Source organism: Cnephaeus nilssonii, assembly GCF_951640355.1.
Source record: "Cnephaeus nilssonii genome assembly, chromosome: 15".
Taxonomy (NCBI): domain Eukaryota; kingdom Metazoa; phylum Chordata; class Mammalia; order Chiroptera; family Vespertilionidae; genus Cnephaeus; species Cnephaeus nilssonii.
The window spans coordinates 23058241-23080467 of record NC_137086.1 but is presented as its reverse complement, the minus strand read 5'-3'; the positions used below and the strand labels follow the sequence as shown (position 1 = coordinate 23080467).

Genomic DNA, 22227 nt, shown 5'->3' with positions numbered 1-22227 from the left:
GCTTAAGGCAAACCTATGAGTGTTAAATTATTGAACTCTTTTTTAACAGCTGAGGTTTTTCCTTATATAAATTTTAATACTTTATATGGTATTTGTGTGCTAACTAGAGGTCAACTAAAGCTCATAGCTTATTAGATTCTCCCAATAAAATAGAGTGCTTATTTAGCTTTCATTGGTATTCATGTTCATTAATTTTCCATTACTTTCCCCTATTCTTCCTTTTATACGGTGAATATATTATTTTTTACTTAAACTCAAAGAAAAGCTCAGTTTTATAAAGGATTAATTCATCTTTTGATCTGATCAACAGTTCTATTTGGGGGACTCTTTATCCCCATGAGAGAAGAAAATTATGGCTAATGAAGATACAATGTAGGATAAATTTTTTACTGTAACTCTTGCTGTGAATAAAGAGTGAACATTTATTAATAAAAATGATGCCTTCCTCTCCCATCGATATATCACTCCTTCTAGGAGGTATTTTATTTTATTTTTTTAATTGATTTCAGAGAGAAAGGGAGAAGAGAGAGAGAGATAGAAACATCAATGATGAGAGACAATAATTGATTCGCTGCCTCCTGCACACCCCCCACTGGGGATCAAGTCAGCAACCCAGGCATGTGCCCTGACCGGGAATCGAACTGTGACATCCTGGTTCATGGGCCGATGCTCAACCACTGACTCACGCTGGTCGGGCAGGAGGTATTATTTTAGTACTGGATAAAATTCAGTAGACTTTTTTTTTTGTACCTCCAAGTCCTGATAATTAAATATGTAAGTTTTCATAGGATTTCCTTTACTGCTTAATTTTCTATAAACCTTTCCCATAGTATTGCTGAACATTCTCCAGTGCTTCTTAGTAATTCTGCATCTTAAGTTTTTATACATTTAAATCAATAGTTTAGCTACAAGTATCCCACCTCATTGTCTTTGTTTACATTTTTAAATGAAAAAGAGGAGATCATTTATTGAGCTTGAGAAACGACATTTAAGATCTTTGAAATGCATACTATTTCATAGGTAAAAGACCTAACATTGTAGTACTTGCATGAAAAGAAATTAAGAAATACCTTTTAAAAGCCAAGATATTTTTCCCTAGTTTGAAATATTATGATTATATCAATAAAACTTTTTCCAGGATATTCTGCCTATTAAACAAGAAAACGAAAAACCCCTTACAGAAAACATGGATGCATTTGAAAAAGTGAGAACAAGATTAGAAACACAGCCACAAGAAGAATACGAAATCATCAATGCAGAGGTAGGATATTTATGATTTTTTTTTTAACTCTGAAAAGAAATTCACTGTAAGTCGTGTTGTATGGAAGTCAAATATTTGTTTGACTATTTTATGGTTACCACAATCAATTACATTCAGTGTATAGGTACTACACAGGAGCACTATTTATTCTCTCAGTTTCAGACTGTCTATATCTGTCACCCATGGAGGATAATATGCTTTGTGTAAAATCAAGACCATGAACAGTTGTTGGTGACAGCATATTTGAGAGGAAAGAATCTCAGAAAGTTATTGACTGGGTTTTCAGCCCAATCTGAGCCACAGTCTTCTGACCTACATCATTCTGGATTATCTTAAAGATGCCCCTTGATCTCTGTTAATGGAATCCCACTGTAGAGATGTTAGATGTTCCTAAAATACAGCTAAAGTGCTTTGTACAGTCATGAGAACCAACATAGATTGCATTATGTCTTCTCTTTATTGCCTCTTTCATTTGTGTATAAGAAATTCCTTCAGTGATTATGGACACATGAAAACCATTTCTTAACCACTGTGTTGTAAAAAGTGATCCATTTTATACTTTTTATGTGTTCATTTATAAACTTCAACATGCTTTTATGAAAGATCCCATTTCTTCATCTTGACTAGTTAGAACATTAAACAGTTAATTAAATTCAATCATGCTTAAATTGTTAAATTATTTATTATGTATTATTATTAAATAAACCATTTATTTCTTTTTATTGTCAGGTTAAACATGGAGGTTTTGTTTACTACCAAGAAGGTTGCTGCTTGGTGCGTTCAAAAGATGAAGAAGGTATACCACAGTTTTTCCTTTTAGCATACTCTGATTTTTCAGATTTCACATTTTTCATGGGAAATTAGATATTAATTCTCAGTGGCATAGAAAATATTTTTAGATTATTTCTGAATTTTGATTAAATGGCTAGTTTTTAATATCTGAGTTTGTTTAAGATATAGTTTACAGCCACACTCAAAGCTTTGATAGGAAGAGTGGAGATAGGAACCAGCATTTTTTGAGCATCTGCTATATCCCAGGTACTGTACTAGGTACAATTAGCCGATGTCATTTACATTATCTTTCTAGGTTCTATATGGTCTTTAAATATAGGCTATAATGGTATTGAATAATATCACATAAGTTGATGCATAGCATAATATGGACTAGCATAGGGTAATATTAAATAACTAATGCCAGTTTCTGTGCAAATCAAGCTGCCATCAGTGCTACAGGAAACCAGAATATAGCTTCTTACAGAAGAGGAATGCTAATTTTTAATTTTTTTTTATTTTCAATCCTCACCTGAGGATATTTTTATTGATTTGACAGAGAGGAAGGGAGAGGGAGGGAGGGAGGGAGAGAGAGAGAGAGAGAGAGAGAGAGAGAGATAGAGAGAGAGAGAGAAACAGTTGCCTCCTGCATTTGCCCTGACCGTGGTGGGGGGGAGAGACAGACAGACAGACAGACAGACAGACAGACAGACACACGGTTGCCTCCTGCATTTGCCCTGACCGGGAATGAAACCCACAATCCTTTTTGTGACACAAGACGATGCTCAACCAGCTGAGCCACCCAGCCAGGCAGATGAATGCTAATTTAAGACATTGAAATACAGTTTAAAATATTTTTAAGTACATCTGTGGCATTATCTCTTTCATCCTTTTCTTTATGCAGCAGACAGTGATAATTACGAGGTTTTGTTCAATTTGGAGGAACTTAAATTAGACCAGCCTTTCATTGACTGTATCAGAGTTGCTCCTGATGAAAAATATGTAGCTGCCAAGATAAGAACGGAAGATTCTGAAGCATCTACCTGCATAGTTGTGAAGCTCAGCGATCAGCCTGTCATGGAAGCTTCTTTCCCCAACGTGTCCAGTTTTGGTAAGCCGCCAACCACAACAGTCTTCTGTTTGACAAAGCAAACATGGAGAATTGTTCACACTTTTGACATTTTATTTGCCCATGAGAGTGAATGAGAAAGTGAGTGCCTGATCCATTTACCCCTGCGGTCTCCACTCCTTACTATGTGCCTCTTATTCGAGGGACCGCCCCTTCTTTAATTAGATATTCGATAGCAAATTACCCAAGGTCACCACTACCAAGAGAAACTTCGGAACATGTCGTCGAACTAACTTACTCATCAGTAGCAGTTGTGATATTTTTACTAATACAACCAACTTTAAATGTTATCATTGATCATTGAGTAATACCTGTCTATACCTTATCCTCCTTTTTCATTTTCCGTCATAAATTTCCCCATTGTTTCATAACTAGATGCTTTTGCAATTAATTGAAATTATACCCTATCTAATTGATCCTAATACATAAATTTGGTACATTTTAACCTCTCTTAAAATCAGGATGCATATTATACAGTGCTGCCTTACAGTAACTGTCAGCCAGGTGGCAGTCACGATGTCATTGTGTGAAAACTTCCACCGACAGTTTCAGGTAAGATCAGGAAAACCCCACCTTTAAAGGGTATCTGGTAGTCAGATATCCTGCGGCTTGAAAGCAGACAGAAAACATTTAGGCATGAGAGAAAATGATCTACTATTTCCTCATACTTAAAGTTAGAGGTTTTAGATTTAACATAATTTATCTCCTGAAAACAAATATGACTTTACCAAAGTCTTCCCTAAATATTGAACATGCATTCCTCTCCTATTTAGAAACTTTAGTGTCCTAAGACTGATAACTTATCAACTTGAAAACTTAGAATTGAAGTAGTATAATATTTTATTCTCTGGAAAGCTCTTAGGTTTATATAACACAGGTTCTATACAGTTGAACCTATGTTAGATTTAGATTTTCAGGGATAAACTTACACATCTCTTTTCTTTGTCACTCAAACTTAGAATGCACTGTGCCTTTTTAAAAAAATATATTTTTATTGATTTCAGAGAGGAAGGAAGAGGGAGAGAGAGATAGAAACATCAATGATGAAAGAGAATCATTGATTGACTACCTCCTGCACACCCCCCACTGGGGATCGAGCCCACAACCCGGGCCTGTGCCCTTGACCAGAATCAAACCTGGGGCCCTTTGGTCCGCAGGCCGACGCTCTATCCACCAAGCCAAACCGGCTAGGGCTGTGCCTTTTTTTTAAAACTGTAAGTAGTTGGCTATGTATAATTCTTTAATTTTTTTCCCCAGAATGGGTAAAGGATGAAGAAGATGAGGATGTTTTATTCTATACCTTCCAGAGGAACCTTCGCTGTCATGATGTGTATCGAGCCACTTTTGGTGAAAACAAACGTAATGAACGTTTTTACACAGAAAAAGACCCAAGGTACTAGAATAATACAATTAAATCTTTTTCTCCAAAGTATTTCTCCATTTATCTAAAGTGCTGCTCTTGGTTGACTTAAAATCTTGATTTTGGCTGGAAACAGATATAATATTGTAATTATTCTTTTTTGTAAGTTGTTTAGATTCAAAACTGGAGTTTAGGCATATTCAAACTCCAGAGTAAACACAAATACATCATTAGACTGCAAATGATGAGTTACTCACATTCTCTCTCAACTGTGACACATGAGAGGAGTTGTTGATTGAACATTTAATAAGGTTATCATATACCAGTTATAAATCTCTTTGTAAGTCAGATACTATGGTATCAGTTGCACAGAATTCACTACTGATTTCATAGAGATTATCTGAATTTTAAATTGCTTTGCTTTGAGCCATGATGGCCATTGGTCCTTCCCCGGTACTTTGGTAATTCCTTCTTAAAGCTACTTGTCTTTATTTCCTTGTAATCTCCAGGACTCATGCCTTATCTTACCACTTAAGCTTGGAAGGAAATGATAGTAAATGTATCTGGCAAAATTCCTTGTAATTGAGAAACAATTTTTTTCTTAACACAAGGATCCTGTCACTTCGTACATCATTAAACAATATAGTTTGGACAATATCTGAACAGATTTTGCAAGGAAAAAAAGGGGGATTTAATACTAAATAAATTTATGGCAGTGAAGTCAATATCAAAAACAAGAAAATTAACTCTTCGTTTCATAAGAGCTGGCAAGGATCTTAAAGGAAATCTTAAAAAGAAAAAAGAAAGAAAATCTTGTACGACTCCTAATTAATTAATAGTAATAATCTTAGGTCTAAAGGAATTACATTATTCCAGACCATAGAACTAACATTCTTGGTCCAGTGATATAGTCATTGCTTTTTTTCTGATGATGATTGTTTTAATGATCATAAAGACTGTGTAACTAATGTTGGGGGAGATATTGATATTATGTGATATAAAAAAATGCAGAATCCTGCCATGGCTGATGTGGCTCAGTTGGTTGGAGTGTCATTCCATACGCTGAAAGATTTCAGGTTGATCCCTGATCTTGGTGCATACGGGAGGCAACTGACTGATTCTCTTTTCCACTCTCTCTATCTCTCTCTCTCTCCCCCCTCCCTTTACCCTCTCTCTAAAATTAATCAATAAGCATGTCTTCAGGTGAGGATTTTTTTTTAAAAAGCAGAATCCTTAATTGCATGTGTATTTTAATTACATCTATTTAAAAACATGAATGAAATACAAATAAACCTTAAAAGAAAAAAATAGAAAAATTAAAATAATTACATTAATTTTTTTAAATGTGTTAGGTTAGTGGAATTATGAGGAATTTTCTTCCTGACTGTTGATCGGTTTTGTTATAAAAACTAGGAGAAAAGGAAATTCAGCACACATACAGAGGAAAAACAAAGTAACTGTGTCCCTTTCTAAACTATCTATACTAACAAAAGAGTAATATGATAATTAGACTGGATAGACTGGACATCTTCCAGACGTCATTCTGGACGTCCTTCCTGACAAAGTCGGGGCCTGGGCGGCGCCGCCTGGGGTCCCGGGTGCCTGCCTGGGCAAAGCCGGCCTGGGTCCTGGGTGCCTGCGGCCAGCCAGAGGGAGGGAAGCCTGGGTCCCGGTTGCCTGTGGCTGGTCAGAGGAGGGCAGCTTGGGTCTCAGGTGCAGGGGCCAAGGCAGAGACTGTTAGGGGCGATCAGGCAGGCAGGCGAGCAGTTAGGGGCGATCAGGCAGGCAGGCAAGCAGTTAGGGGCGATCAGGCAGGCAGATGAGTGGTTAGGGGCAAGCAGGCAGAGGCGGTTAGGGGCGGTCAGGCAGGGAGGCAAGCAGTTAGGGGCGACCAGGCAGGCAGGCGAGTGGTTAGGGGCGATCAGGCAGGCAGGCAAGCAGTTAGGGGCATCAGGCAGGCAGGCAGAGGCAGTTAGGGGCAATCAGGCAGGCTGTCGAGCAGTTAGGAGCCAGTGGTCCCAGACTGCGAGAGAGATGTCCGACTGCCTGCGGGATTGGGCCTAAACCAGCAGTTGGACATCCCCCAAGGGGTCCCAGATTGTGAGGGGGTGCAGACCAGGCTGAGGGACGCACGCACACACACACACACACACACACACACACACACACCGTGCACAATTTCATGCACCAGGCCTCTAGTAATTACATATTCCTCTAGGAAGTTTATTTCTTCTTCTGAGCAAAAAGCCCTATAATCTATTAATGAGATTGAGAGTGAGATGATGTCTGTACTTTACCTTGAAATACATTCAAAAACAGATGGATAGATGATGCATAGATATGTGATGTTGATATATACATATTTATATATACATATCAAAATGTTAATGATTGAATCTCAGTGGTGGGTATATAGGTATTTACCATACATTTCTTTCAACTTTTCTGCATGTTTGAAAAATGTTCATAATAAAATATTAGAGAATAATTATTTTTAATGTTTTTAGGGGCAATGAGAAAAATAATAGCAGAATTTTAGTTTACAAGCAGAATTCACTAAGCAGTTGTTTTTATTTTCTATCTGAATTTTAATTAATATATATACTGACCACCTGTAAGATACTGTCATTAACAAGGTAGCATGCACTTGAAATTTATTGAATTTTCACATCTTTTTCTCTCTCCCCCCCTCTCTCTTCTCTCTCCCCGTGTATGCATGCGTGTGTATAGCTATTTTGTTTTCCTTTATCTTACAAAAGACAGTCGTTTCCTCACCATAAATATCATGAACAAGACCACTTCTGAAGTGTGGTTGATAGACGGCCTAAGTCCTTGGGATCCACCTGTACTTATCCAGAAGCGAATACATGGGGTCCTTTACTACGTTGAACACAGAGATGATGAATTGTACATTCTCACTAATGTTGGCGAGCCTACAGAATTCAAGGTGATACTCTTATTTCCTTAGTTCCATTTGGGAAGTATCACACTTCCGTCAGCAACATTTCTTGCTCTAAGAGTTCATTGTTTCATAGGCTTTTGGTAAAGTGTAGAAATTGATGCTACCATCCTGTGTTTAGTCAGTCCAATTTGAATTGTTCCTAAAAAAGGATAGTAAATGAAGCATACTCTATCCTGATTATATCAATTACCAAAGGCAAACCTAGTAGCCTCAAAGAACAAAGTTTTGCCCTGGCTGGTTTGGCTCAGTGGCTAGAGCGTCGGCCTGCGGACTGAAGGGTCCCAGGTTCGATTCTGGTCAAGGGCATGTACCTTGGTTGCGGGCACATCCTCAGTGGGGGGTGTGCAGGAGGCAGCTGATCGATGTTTCTCTCTCATCTCTCATCGCTGTTTCTAACTCTCTATCCCTTTCCCTTCCTCTCTGTAAAAAAAGTCAATAAAATATATTTTAAATAAATAAATAAATAAAAGAGCAGATTTTATAAATTTGTGATTTTGTGAGTTAGCAGTTTGGATTGTTCTCAGCTGGCTGTTCTGTCAGTGTCAGCGAGGCTCAGCTGGATGTCCGTTCCCCCACTCAGATGTCCATTGGTTGGCTATCAGCTAAGCACCAGGCCTCATTCAGAGGCGATGGTCACTTCAGCGCTCATGCAGTTAGCTCTTCATAAAACAGTGAAGAATAGTGTGTCTAGTTTTCAGTGGTTTCATCTATGGCTTTGGATTTTGTAGATATCATGTTCTGTTACCTAGATCTCTTCTAACTTTGTTCCACACAGCTAATGAGAACAGCAGCTGATACACCTGCTATCATGAATTGGGACTTGTTTTTCACAATGAAGAGAAATACCAAAGTCGTAGACTTGGACATGTTTAAGGATCACTGTGTTCTCTTCCTGAAGCACAGCAATCTGCTTTATGTTAATGTGATTGGTCTGGCTGATGACTCAGTTCGGTCTCTCAAGGTATGTTTAATTATCAAAAGACAATACTGTTAATCAGAATACATGCAGTTTAGCTTCACCAGAACATCAAATTTTTAATAATAGCAATGTACTTTTTCTTAAAAGAATTAATTTAAATGACATTTAGCATACTAGGTCTTTATCAGATTTAGGAGGCAGGTCTCTTTCTATAGATCACCTATTTCTATAGCTTTAGATATAGTAATAACTCAGGCCAACTTGGCAGCTAGTGCCTAACCACTGCCTGCTGCTTCATCCCACACCCCCAGTAGGGATAGTGCCCACTGTGTTTGTGCCACACTGTATCATCTCTGCCATGTTTCTCACCAGGGCATGAAGAAAAGTGAACTTTGGTTTCTTTCAATAAGGGGGTGGCAGTGGTTTCCAATACAACAGCTGTGACGCTGGCACATGTCCCTGGCAGGCTGACCCACTGGTATTGCCTGTGGCTGCCAGGAAAGACAATCTGCCTCCACAAGTGAACTTACAATGGCACCCTTATTGCCCAGTATTAAAGCAGCATTAACATGTGAGTTAAGATACCAGACACTGAAGGGGAGAGGAGAGGCCTGCATTTTGCTTAATATGGAAGGAGTTGTGGAGCCAATTGATCAGCAAGCACAGACCACTTACACCTCCCTAACTGCAGTGTTGTCGCAATTTCTGTTAAAATGCAATTCCTGGAAATTCACCAAGTGTTTATTGAACTTCTATGCGCAGAGCGCTGTATGGGGCACTCTAGAGTGGAAAGACAGCAGGACAAAATATCTGGCCTTAAGGAGGATACAGTTAATCATGAGCTTCAACTAACACAAAGAGCAGGTAGAAGGTGGTTTAAATAAGTGGTGTCAAGAATGAAGGAGATATAAAATCACTATTAGGATACACAGTAATAGTTGTAGGCAAGATCCAAAGAGGATAGACAGGAATTTGATGGGTAGGAAGGGAAATGGTATTCTAGGATGAGGACATCTATCAAATGAAGCACTAAGCTGGAGTAGCTCAGAAAATGTTCAGGAAACTGCTAGTAATTCTGTTTTATTACACAATAGATTTATGGTGGATGAAGCTATGATTTGACGTTCTTTGTCACAGTCATGAATTTATGCATAAATTATGAAGAGGGGGAATGTGAAATTTGGGGGTAGGAGAGTGATTTGAGGAGTGAGCTATACTTCATGAGGTTATCTGGCAGCCACATTAGGACACACTGAAGCAGCGGGAGATAAAGGGCAGAGAGATTAGTTTTAAGATTGTTATAGTAGTATAAAATAAGAAATTACCAGGGCCTAAAACAACCAAAATTTTCTAGCAACCTCATAAAATCAAATTATCAAATGTAATGTCTGGTGTCTTAGAGGACTATATAGTTGTCCTAAAACACAAATGGTGATTTTACTTAAGCAAATTTTTATTCGTTTCATCTACTAGATTCAATGCATGTCCTCTTATTTGCTGATTGATGCCTAATTCAGATATCTTTAACTGGGAAACTTATGGCAATCTATGTGAATACAGATGGGAGAAAATATATAATTTCTAGCGGTGCATTTATTACGCAAAATTCTGTTAAGAAAATTAGGAATGTCATGAGTTTACTCTGTTATAATAAGACTAGTGGCCCAGTGCACGAAATTCGTGCACAGGGGCGGGGGTGTCCCTCAGCCCGGCCTGTACCCTCTCCAATCTGGGACACCTTGAAGGATGTCCCACTGCTGGTTTATAGGGATCGGGCCTAATCCGGCAGTTGGACATCCCTCTCGCAATCCGGGACTGCTGGCTCCTAACTGCTCACCTGCCTGCCTGCCTGATTGCCCTTAACCACTCTGCCTGCCAGCCTGTTCACCCCAACTGCCCCCCATGACAGCATGCTCATCCCCAACTGCCCCCTCTGCTGGCCTGCTCACCCCCACCTGCCCTCCGCATTGGCCTGCTTGCCTCTAACTGCCCCCCTGTTGGCCTGCTCACCCCAAACTGCCCCTCACTGTCCTGATCACCTCCAAGGGCCCCCCCACCAGCCTGATCACCCACAACTTCCCTCCCCTATTGGTCTCTAACCACCTCTACCTCAGCCCCGCCACCATGGCTTTGTCCAGAAGAACGTCCAGCAGGTCTCCTGGAAGGTCTCCCAGTCTAATTAGCATATTACCCTTTTATTAGTATAGATTTGACTTTTAAGTAAATATGACCTTTTATATTTTTTGTCAGTATTTCTATTTTCCATGGTTTTAACTTCCATTAGAATAAGCATCATGTCTTTAGTTTATTCTATTTTCTCTACTTCATTCTCTAACCCTCCCAACCTGTAGGACCTCTTATGCCATGTATAATGTTCTGAGTCAATATCACATGGAATCAGATACTGTATTATATGCCAGGTGCTAAAGAGAATTTTGCAGATCAGAGCCTTTTCACGAACTGCATTACACTGATTGATATGCATAGGCAGCACCATATACAAAGGACAAAACCTTTGGGCCAATTTTCTTTCAGCATTTAAGATACAATTATTCTTGGGTGCTGTCCACTAATATACATGGTTGATACTGTGGGCTAATCCAAATGGGAAATGTGGCTTAAGATATTCTTGAGATCATTAATACCTTATCTCTGCATCAGCTGGACAGACTTTAAAAAGTCTATAGCCTTGGAACAGTTGTTATTATAATTAAAATTCTAACTTTGATCCATTAGTTTAAGAAATACACCCAAAGGACTTTTTGCTTTATTGGAACCACTTGGTGTAAAACTAGGACAGCTTAATACATGGATCACACAGAAACTTTTAAAGTCACCAAAGGGCAGAACTTGTGCCTCTCGGGGCCGAGGACCCTTGTCCCCTCGGCCTGAGGCCTGGTTGCAAGGTCAGCAGCGGTGCTTGTTTGTTTCCTTCCCACTAAGGTCTCGGTTTGCTCACTCCATTCATGCGACCAGACTTCCCAACTTTCATGATTACACTTTTCTTTCTGGTTATGGCTTGCATTTAGATATATTGTCCTTGAAAATAATCCTCAATCTGAGGAGAATAAATCGGGAACTCTTGTAAAGAAATATTGCAAATGTATGTCCTTATTAGTTTCAGGAAAATTGATTCTTTGGATTAATTACAAGAAATTTACTCTGTAAACATAAGCTCTTTGGCCGTAGTTTCTACAAGTTAAATGGTGCACTCTCTATGCACACATCCCCCACTTATCCTTTCTGAATAGTGCCCACCAGTGACTTTGCTGTGCCAAGACCTCTGATTTTCTAAGGAATTTGCTCTTTCTACAATTACTCAGGAAAAGAAAGGCAATTTTCTTTTAATGTTCTGACTCCTGGTACCATTTCTAAGACACTGTCAGCCTGCTTACCAGAGTTCTTTAAAAGGTGTAAGAAGGATGTTAGTGGAAGGCTTGAAGCAGGACCCTGCTGCTCTGAGAGAATAAATTTTGATTCCTTTCCTTTTTTTCTTAAAGTTAAGAATCTTAATCATAATCGCTCTGAGTCTTTCAGAGTGAATGTGCAGGAAAGGTTTTGTTCTGCACAATGGTTAGCCGAGGAGCTAAAGTTAGGAACAAATTGTAAATGCTTTAGTGCTGCTGCGCCACTTTGTAACCCAGGAATAATCACTGTCATCACTGTGGCTGTCTAGGCAGCAGAGTATGGGCTGGTGGGTCAATTATTAAAAATACATGTCTGAGATTTCATGTTCTCTGAGGACAGAGATCTTGAAGATGTTGCTTGGTTCTGAATTACTATTTGATTTGCTCTTATTAATCCTTTTGCTGTTATTTTATTGCCCGAGTTTATGCCCCAAAATAAACTTCTTTGAGAGTTCATGTAAATCCAGAATCATGATAAACAATTTTCTATCATTTTCCTTATTTTATTGATCATTGGTATAAAGTTGTTTGTTTTTTTCCTTGAAATGTATTTCGTTGTGCTAAAGTAATCCTTAAATGAAGCATTATGTGATAATGGATAGAAGTAAACCTGATGTTCACATTATCTTGTTTGAAGCAGACCCAGAAATTTAATTAATATACTTAGTGTCTAGATAAAGAGTAAAAATAACTTTTATTTTTTTAGCTCCCTCCTTGGGCCTGTGGATTCATAATGGATACAAATTCAGACCCAAAGAACTGTCCCTTTCAGCTTTGCTCTCCAATACGTCCCCCAAAATATTACACATATAAGTTTGCAGAAGGCAAACTGTTTGAGGAAACTGGACATGAAGACCCAATCACAAAGACTAGTCGTGTTTTACGTCTAGAAGCCAAAAGCAAGGTAAGCCTTTGTAATCTCCACTGTCAGCCCCCATTTACTGCAAGCCTACTATTTGTCAAGTATTGTGCAGTTGTTGGGTAAAGTGGATCTCAGACCACAGTAAGACACAAATGAGTTTAGGGGGTAAATAGATTTTTCTTTAAGACTCATATTTACTTTAACATGGATTAGAAATTTTATGACTAGCACATCAAGCCTTTCATTTTAACGAATGCAAAAATAGGATGTATGAAGTTTAAATGACTACTTTTCAGTCATTCCTGTACCTCTTAGAAAAAAAATCACTGTTAACTATTTAGTATATCACCTTCCAGATTTCCTTTTTTTTTTTTTTTGTCAACAAAATATGTATGTTTAGGCTTTGTTTTGTTTTACAAATATGGCACTTGTACCAGCCTGTCAAAATGTTGTAATTATCATACCCCAAATGGAAGCTAAGTTCTTGGAGAGCCGAGGGACGCGTGAAGAAGGGAGCACCTGCTGAATGGGCTGCTCTGGCCCTGCAGGCAGCGTGCACTGCTGATGGCCGCTGGGCCCAGCCCGCCGCAGGGCTTGTACCATCCTGACCTCTTCCTTTCCCTAACTTTTCAGCCAGCAAATACTCCTCAGCTTGTTTACCTGAAGTTGAGGAGGAGGAATCCACAGCATTTTATAAGAATGAATTATACTGAGAAGTGAAAATTCAGTTCCACTATCGTAACAAGTTGTATGTAGAATAATGAGAAGAAGTGCCCCAAAGTGAAGTTTTCAAATGAGAATGAAAAACATAGGGAGAATGACTTGGTTATATTCTTTTCCTTACTTAAACCAATGCTATTTCATTAGTTTCTGTAGGCAGGGTGAGAACCAACTTTCTCCCACCTTTTTACTGTGAAAGAAAGATCAGAAATCATTCAGATTATCTTCATTTTATCTGTCCAGAGAGTGCCTAGTTTTAATCAATTGGTATTGATGAATGTGAACTAAATTGGGGAATAGTTACTTGTCCTAAAAGTAATTTCTGTGTTAAAATTTATAAAACTTGCCCTAGCCGGTTTGCTCGGTGGATAAAAGAGCATCAGTCTGCAGACTGAAGGGTCCCGGGTTCGATTCTGGTCAAGGGCACGTACGTACCTCAGTTGCAAGCTTGATCCCTGGCCCTAGTCGGGGCACTCGATGTACACATCCATGTTTCTCTCTGTCCTCCCTTCCACTATCTCTAAAAATCAATGGAAAAATATCCTTGGGTGAGGATTAACAAACCAAAAAAATATTATAAAACTTTAAATTTTTAAAATAAAAATTTTATTTTATTTGTGTTTGAGAATTCTGTCTGTAGAGGATAGAAAATTGAGCTGTTAAAACTTCTTTAGTTTGTCTGTCTGTAAATATTTAAAGATGAGTAGTGCCAGTATGTAGGCCTCTGTACAGGAAGAATGCTACACTAGTATGTCTAATCTTAATAGGTACTTGGGGGAAAAATTTACAGTAGTGCTGGGCAGTGAAGATCTGTTTAGAATCACTTTATTATCAGGAAAAGCCATTTAATAAAGTATATTCAAGTCATAGTCTTGCTGCTCTTTTTTAGTTAATATTATGGGTCAGCCAAGTAGCTGAAAGTAAGTGTCAAGATAGAGTTTAGAGACCATAACTCTTTGTCTTAATTAAAGTTTCTGCTCAGCATCAGTAAGCAGGACATAAAATAGGGGATAAAACTGTTTGAAAATACTCTTTTTTACATGGACAATAAATCTCATTTCCAGGATGGAAGATCAGTGCCAATGACTATCTTCCACAAAACGGACTCTGAGGACTTGCAGAAAAAACCTCTCCTGGTCCATGTGTATGGAGCTTACGGCATGGACTTGAAAATGAATTTCAGGCCTGAAAGGAGGGCGTTGGTGGACGATGGATGGATATTAGCATATTGCCATGTTCGGTGAGTCTGCATATTTATCCTGGCATATGAGTGTGAGAGCACTGTGACAGATGTCCAAAATAACACGAGCAAAACTTTATTTTTTCATTTGTATTGAATTTATGTATTCCTACACCTATGCTGGTGGAACTTGGTAACATTAGTTGAACCAAAAGGCAAAAGGGTACATTTTTTAGGATATTGTATCAGACTTTTAGGATTTTTAGAATACTACCAGACTCTTTACTTATTTGGTAACATTATTATTTCCATTTAATTCTCCCGAGTTTAGGTTTTTCTAAAATAGCCTCTGAAGCTGAACTCCTTTTTTCCACTCTAATTTCCATTTTATTTTAGCTGTTTTCAAGACACAAATTTTGTGTTTCTGCTTAAAATCCTTCACTACCTCCCCATCTCCATAATAAAGTCCAGATTTCTCAGTATCGTATTTAACATCCTGATGATCTCTCTCATCTCTGTACGGGCGTCTGTTATCACTGCCCACACATGTCCTGTGCTCCCACCCTACACTCCTCCACAGCCAGCCTTGCTTGTCCTTCCAGGCGACAAGCTGCTTTCCCTCAGTGCCCTGGCTCATGCAGTGTCCTGATGTCGTCCTTTCTTTGCCCTCTGGGAACTTATATTCTTCCTTCCGCTTATGTATTATCTCCATGTTAAGCATTTGTGTTCCTGACACATGGATGTTCTTTCTTCCGCTTCCGTGACACCTTAAATACATTTGTGTAATAGCAGCAACCAGATTTCTTGGTAGATGTTTTCTTTCCCCACAAAATTATGATCTTCTCTAGGGCAGGGGATTTTTGCTTATTTATGTTTTTAAGGCCTGCATTTAGCACAATGTCTGGTAAATAGTAGGCAGGCACTCAAAACATGTCTGTAGATTGTCTACATCAGGGGTTAGCAAACTTTTTCTCTAAAGAACTAAATAGTAAACATTGTAGGCTTTGCAGCCACATGTGGCTCTGCTGCATATTCCTGGTTGGGGTTTTTTCTTCCAACCTTTGAAAATGTGAAAACTATTTTTAGCTCGAAGGCCATACAAAAACAGGCCTCCGGGTAGATTTGGCCCATGAGATAGTTTGCTGACCCCGACCTATATTATTAATATTTTTTTCTCCACTAAAACCTTTTTGCCATTTAATTTCAGGGGTGGTGGTGAGTTAGGCCTCCAGTGGCACGCTGATGGCCGTCTAACTAAAAAACTCAATGGCCTTGCTGACTTAGAGGCTTGCATTAAGACGCTTCATGACCAAGGCTTTTCTCAGCCAAGTCTAACAACGCTGACTGCTTTCAGTGCTGGAGGGGTGCTTGTGGGAGCGCTGTGTAACTCTAATCCAGAGCTCCTGAGAGCTGTGACTATGGAGGTGAGTGCACTCTGTCTCTGATTGGTTACAGAATGGGGAGGCAGGAAGCCATAGGCTGCCCTAGGAAAAAATTCTGATTTACCATAGCATATGAGTGTAACAAAGCTTTCCAATTTCAAACAAAGAATTATAGCTCTGAGTGAACTTCTAAAGTTACTTTAATCCAACTACTCACCCTTTACTTTTCCCTGACAGTGTTCTTTATTAAGTTTTAAAGATTTTAACTGAAGGATATTAATGGCTATCCCCATTTTCTTTTTTTTCTTTTTTTTGTAACAACATTTAGAGTTGGTGGAAGAAACAAAGCATATAAGACTCATCCGTTCTGGGAAGTAAGGCAGAGTGCCCTGGGACTCTGAAATGCACCAAGTATTTTACTCCATTGCCCATCAACCTTTTAGTCCTGAATTTAGGGGCTCTCTGGTTTTAGATACTCTGTTTTTAATGATCCTTAGGGATAGTTTTTCTATACTTCAATTGAAATACCTTATTCTGAAAATGCTCAATAGTCTTTTCCTTATGTCCAAAATTATGAAGTTATAGTAGCTCATCTCTCCTGTTTCTTGGTTAGATGCTCTAGGAAATAAAATTATTGGGATGAGCAGAGTAAATTATTTTTAAGTTTTTTATTTTGAGTGTGTGGGGTGTACACTGTGGGTTTGTATTAAATAAATAAGTGTTAAATAATTCTGAACTGTACATCTGTTTTTTTTAATAGAAATACAGATAGGGGAAGAAAAACCTACCACAAAGATAATAATGGAAAAATTATTTACACTATAAAGAAACTTCAACCTTTGACTTTTAGAAATTACTTTGACTTTTATAAATTAGGAAGGAAATCAGAAATGTATGTGTACGGATTTTTATCCCACACTAGAGGCCCGGTGCATGAAATTCGTGCACTTGCGGGGGGGGGGGGGTGAGTCTCTCAGCCTGGCCTGCGCCCTCTCGCAGTCCAGGAGCCCTGGGCGGATGTCCAACTGATGGCTTAGGCCCACTAAGCCATCAGTCGGACATCCTTAGCATTGCCACGGAGGCGGGAGAGGCTCCCATCACTGCCGCTGTGCTCGCCAGCCGTGAGCCCAGCTTCTGGCTGAGCAGCGCTCCCCCTGTGGGAGCACACTGACCACCAGGGGGCAGCTCCTGCATTGAGTGTCTGCCCCCTGGTGGTCAGTGCACATCATAGTGACCAGTCATTCCACCATTCAGTCATTTGCATATTAGCCTTTTATTATATAGGATTGCTTATAATAGTGAAGAATTTAAATCTTCAATTATTCCAACAATAGAGTATATATATCCAACAATACTAGTAGTATCTGTATTAGTCAGTTCTTAATCAGAAGCACCAGAACCATAGTTCTTCATTAGAAGCACATAACCAATTTAAGCAGAAAAAGGATTTATTGAAGTGTATTGGGTGAGGGTGGGTATGGAACCAGTCTTAGAGCCTGCACAACCAAAAGCATGTCCGAAATATACCATTAACCTATCCCATGAAGCTATCACTACCCCCAGGACCGGGCAGAAGTCACTTCACACTGCTAGTGTTGCTCTTAGAAACCTGATATAGCTGAGGCAATTTTGTCAGAATACATTCTCTATGGTCCCTACTTCTTTGAGTCACTAACTTCCCATTCAGAATTTGGAGCACATTATGTCTGATTGGTAGACTGAAGTCATGTGGCTACTTCTGTGCTGCAGGGAAAGCTGGGAAAGGAACTACCTAGCATTTAGTACCTCTGTCTCACAAGGTTTGGGATACTCTAACTGCAGAAAAGGGGTTCAGGTGCTAGGCAGCCAAAAAGAATTCCATTTGCCCACTATACGTGGTTAATGTTAATGCAAGAGAAAGCTGAAAAGCATGTTAAGACCATAGGTTAAGTGAAAAAAGCAGCTACCATTTTATTAAATGTTTTAACACTGTATAAGCCAATGATTTTCTCTTCTTTGAATTTGGATATTTTCCAGATTTTCTTCAATTTGCATTTATCTTTTATTTTTATGTAAAATGTCCAATTGGTGAAGGAAAATTTATTCATGTATTGCTGAGTTTTTAGTTTTTATTTTTAATTGTGGTAAAATAACAAAATTTACCTCTTCACCATTTGTTTTGTTAATCCCAAAGATATTTTTTTCCCATTGATTTTCAGAGAGAGTGGAAGTGAGGGGGAGAGAGAAAAACATTGAGGTGAGAGAGACACATTGATTGGTTTCCTCCCGCACCCACCCTAACTGGGGCGGGGGTAGGGGGAATCAAGCCTGCAACCAAGGTACATGCCCTTCACCAAATCAAACCCGTGGTGCTCTAACTACTGAGCAAACTGTCCAGGGCACCTCTTCACCATTTTTAAGCGTTACATTTAAGTAGTATTGAGTACATTCACACTATTGTGCAACTAATTTCCCAGAACTCTTCATCGCGCAAAATTGAAATTCTATACCCATTAAGTAACAAATCTTCAGTTCCCTCTTCCCCCAGCCCCTGGGAACCACCATTTACCTCTGTCTCTGTGAATTTGACTAAGGTACCACCTAGAAATGGGGTCCTTTTGTAACTGGTTTATTTCACTTAGGTAATGTCCTCAAGGTCCATTTGTGTTGTGGCATGTGTCAGAATCTCCTTCTTTAATAGCTAGCTATCCTAATGGATGTGAATTGGTATTTCTTTTACATAAAAATGGGTGTGTGTGTCTGTGTGTGTGTGTGTGTAGAAAAATATATATGTGAATAAAAGGCACAAAATATGTGAAATCCTATATAATAAAAGGCTAATATGCAAATTGTTCCCTCGACCGGGAGTTCGACCAGGGGGCGGGGCCAGACAGACCCCACCCTTGCATGAATTTGTGCACTGGGCCTCTAGTTAGAATATAAGCCCTTTGTTTTTATATAAATGTCACTTAAGGGGTCTGAACATCTTAATAGCCGGATATAAAGCCGAGGTGCTGGGTAAGGACTGAGGAATGTGTGTGGCTCCTGGTTTCTACATGGCTTCCTGAGCTCTGTTCTCTCATGTCAACATGTATATTCATAATGTATATTTCCCTGTAACTCATTTTATCATTTTACCAATTTGTTAGTCGAAGTTTAAGTCCCTTTGGCTTTTTTATTTTTTTTTATTTTAGGCACCTTTCTTGGATGTTCTCAACACCATGATGGATACTACACTTCCGCTGACATTAGAAGAATTGGAAGAATGGGGGAATCCTTCATCTGATGAAAAACACAAGAACTACATAAAACGTTACTGCCCCTATCAAAATATTAAACCTCAGGTAGTGAAAGACAGTTATGATATTACTATCCAAAGTGACCGAGTGAAGATGATCAAAAGGATACCTACCTGAGCTCAGGCCGGAATTCAGTAGACCTTTAAGTTGTTTCTACTTATAAAACCCAGACACCTTTCAGCACCGTCGCTGCTCATATTCCATGCTGGTTTCAGTAGGGTCATGGTCTCTCTGGTTGAGAAAATACTATTCCAGATAACGAGTAGTCTAGTACTCTAATGCTATAGATTTCTCAAGAATATCAAATAAAGGGGAAAAAATGTAGCATTTAGGGGGGGAAATTAGAGGTAATAATTTTTCATAATCTGTAAGGTAGAAGGGGGCCATAAGGAATAATATACATTCTTTGTACATCCATTTTCTTGCAGCATTATCCTTCATTTCACATCACAGCTTATGAAAATGATGAACGAGTACCTCTGAAAGGAATTGTCAACTACACTGAGAAACTCAAGGAAGCCGTTACGGAGCACGCTAAGGACAGTGGTGAAGGTAGGGGACCACCGAGAAGCAGGAACATAGCTAAGCAGACTATTACCTTCAGCATACCGCTCAGAGGAATGCATTTCATGTACAGACCAAATCACCAACCTATGATTTGGGACAAATTATTGTTTTTTCTATGTTGACTACTAATTGAAGCACACATTATAACTATAATCACCTCGCCTTTTGTTCAAGGACAATATTAAAATAAGTTAGGCAAGGTAAAATAAGTTACACAAAAAAAGTAAATTTACATATCAAATATAAATTGGAGATGTACTATCATACAGACATTCATTCATTTAATACCAGGTGTACCAGTTAATAATGCGGATTTTGTAATCAAAACACGATCATTTCAAGAGAAACATCAAAAGTGCTTTTTTCAAAGTAATGTCCATCACTAGCTACACATTTCCCCCATCTTTAGGTAATTTGTGGATACTGTCCCAGTAGAACTTTTCTTGTTTTGAGGCAAACCATTCAGAAACCCAATTTCCCACTTCTTCGTACATTTTGAAGTGCTGCTCAGAAAGTGCGTGTGCCATTGATCGGAACAAGTGGGAATCTGAAGGAGCAAGGTCTGGTGAATACGCGGGTGGGTTAATACTTCCCAGGCAAGATCTTTTAACGTTTGAAGTGTGTGATGGTGCGTTATGATGAAGCAAAATTACTTTGCCATGTCTTCTGGCCCATTCTGGTCGTTTCACGATCAAAGCGTGGTTCAAATTGATTATTTGTTGTCGGTAGCCATCAGTATTAATGTTTCGCTTGGTTTTAGAAGCTCATAATACACCACACCTTCCCGATGCCACCAAACGCAGAGCATTGTCTTCTTTCCGAAGCAATTTGGCCTTGCCGTCCATGTTGATGGTTGACCTGGGTCAACCCATGATTTTGTGCATTTGGGATTCTCAAAATAAATCCACTTTTCATCACCAGTCACAATTCGATGCAAAAAAGACTTACTTTCGTGCCATTGAAGCAACATTTTACTGATGACTTTTTGGTTTTCCATATGTCTTTCGTTCAGTTGATGTGGCACCCATTTTCCTTCCTTTAAAATCTTTCTCATTGGTTGTAAATGATCGGAAATTGTTTGCTGAGCAACATTTAATCTCCTTGCAAGTTGTTTTTGAGTTTGACACACATCTTCATCCAATCATGCTTGTAGTTGTTGGTCTTTAAACTTTTTCGGTTGACCTGGACGTTCTTTGTCTTTCACATCAAAATCAGCACTTCTAAAGTGTTTAAACCAGCGTTCACAAGTATCTTGAGATGGAACATGTGCACCATAAGCTTCCCAAAGTATACGATAACTTTCAGCAGCACTTTTCTTCAAAATAAAGTAATGAATTAAAACTTCCCGCAAATGCTCTTTTTTTGGCACGAAATTTGACATTTTTAGTGTAATAATATCTATGATGTTAACACCTTCAGAAAATTTGACATATGAAGTTTTGAAGCTTGCTGTCAATACAATAAAATAGCATACATATCAAATCGCATATATATCAACATATGTGTAACTCCAGCTATTGAAAAAAATCCGCATTATTAACCGGTACACTTAGTAATATTAATTGAGCCATTACTCTATTAAAAAAACAGGTTCTGAAGTTTTTGCTCTGGAGCCTCAGTGCCCAAACTAGTGGCTTTAATTTTCTCTAGATCTTTGTATTTTATTAAACAAGAACTCTTACCTTTTTTTCTTGCCAATTCATCCCAGACCTTCAGAGCCAGGTGGGAGGACCCACATTCATGTTTCCAGACGGATGCCCTGTGCCCAGCTATGTCTCACTCTCACCACAGCTGTAGTGGGTGTTTCTGGGTCTCAAGACTCTCTCAGACTTCACAGGGCCAGTGGCTTCCTCCTCGGTCACAGCCTTCTCCCCGTGGCCCTGCAGCCTCTTCCATCCAGCTTCCTCAGCCACTGGTCCTGCTCCTGCTGGCCCCCTCCCATCTCTGTTGGAAGTGATGGTTCAGGCCTTTTTCTTCACTGTCATTTTCATAGGTTACTTAGAAAAGAGGGGAGGGGCAGAAATGGGCCAAGAACTTTCTAATTGTTTCATATGTTAACTCTTTCAGGCTATCAGGCCCCCAATATTATTTTAGACATTCAGCCTGGAGGCAATCATGTGATTGAGGATTCTCACAAAAAGGTATGTTGTCCAGCCCTCTCAGTTGACAGGTCCTCAGACAGAGAAGTGTGCTCCACATTTCAGTGGTTGGGGCGGGGTGGACTGAGACCAGGAGGGTGAGGAAGAAAGAACACGGAGTCCGTCAGGGGAGCAGGCTCTCTCTAGTGCTTGTGAGCTCTGTTCACGTGATTGAACCTTCATCGGTGGCAGCCTTCTGCCGCTGTCCCAAGTAAAAGTATCCCTGCCATGAATTGCTGACTTCAGGGTTAGGTGAAGAAGATGGACAGACAGGCTTGGACACTGGAGTTT

General features: G+C 39.3%; 1 protein-coding gene across 7 annotated transcripts in view; it reads left to right on the top strand.

Moving 5' to 3' along the window:
* PREPL (prolyl endopeptidase like) overlaps positions 1-22227 on the top strand; it is a 32312-nt gene that overhangs the window by 9236 nt on the left and 849 nt on the right. For 6 of the 7 annotated variants that reach the window (XM_079792753.1, XM_079792752.1, XM_079792758.1 and 3 more), the window contains 12 exons: positions 1139-1261; positions 1991-2057; positions 2937-3143; positions 4419-4554; positions 7252-7468; positions 8259-8444; positions 12516-12713; positions 14456-14631; positions 15779-15995; positions 19127-19276; positions 19660-19783; positions 21866-21939. In XM_079792753.1, coding sequence (XP_079648879.1) covers positions 1139-1261; positions 1991-2057; positions 2937-3143; positions 4419-4554; positions 7252-7468; positions 8259-8444; positions 12516-12713; positions 14456-14631; positions 15779-15995; positions 19127-19276; positions 19660-19783; positions 21866-21939 — 1875 coding nt within the window. The remainder of the gene's footprint in view (positions 1-1138; positions 1262-1990; positions 2058-2936; positions 3144-4418; positions 4555-7251; positions 7469-8258; positions 8445-12515; positions 12714-14455; positions 14632-15778; positions 15996-19126; positions 19277-19659; positions 19784-21865; positions 21940-22227) is intronic. The other variant, XM_079792754.1, reaches the window with a different exon arrangement.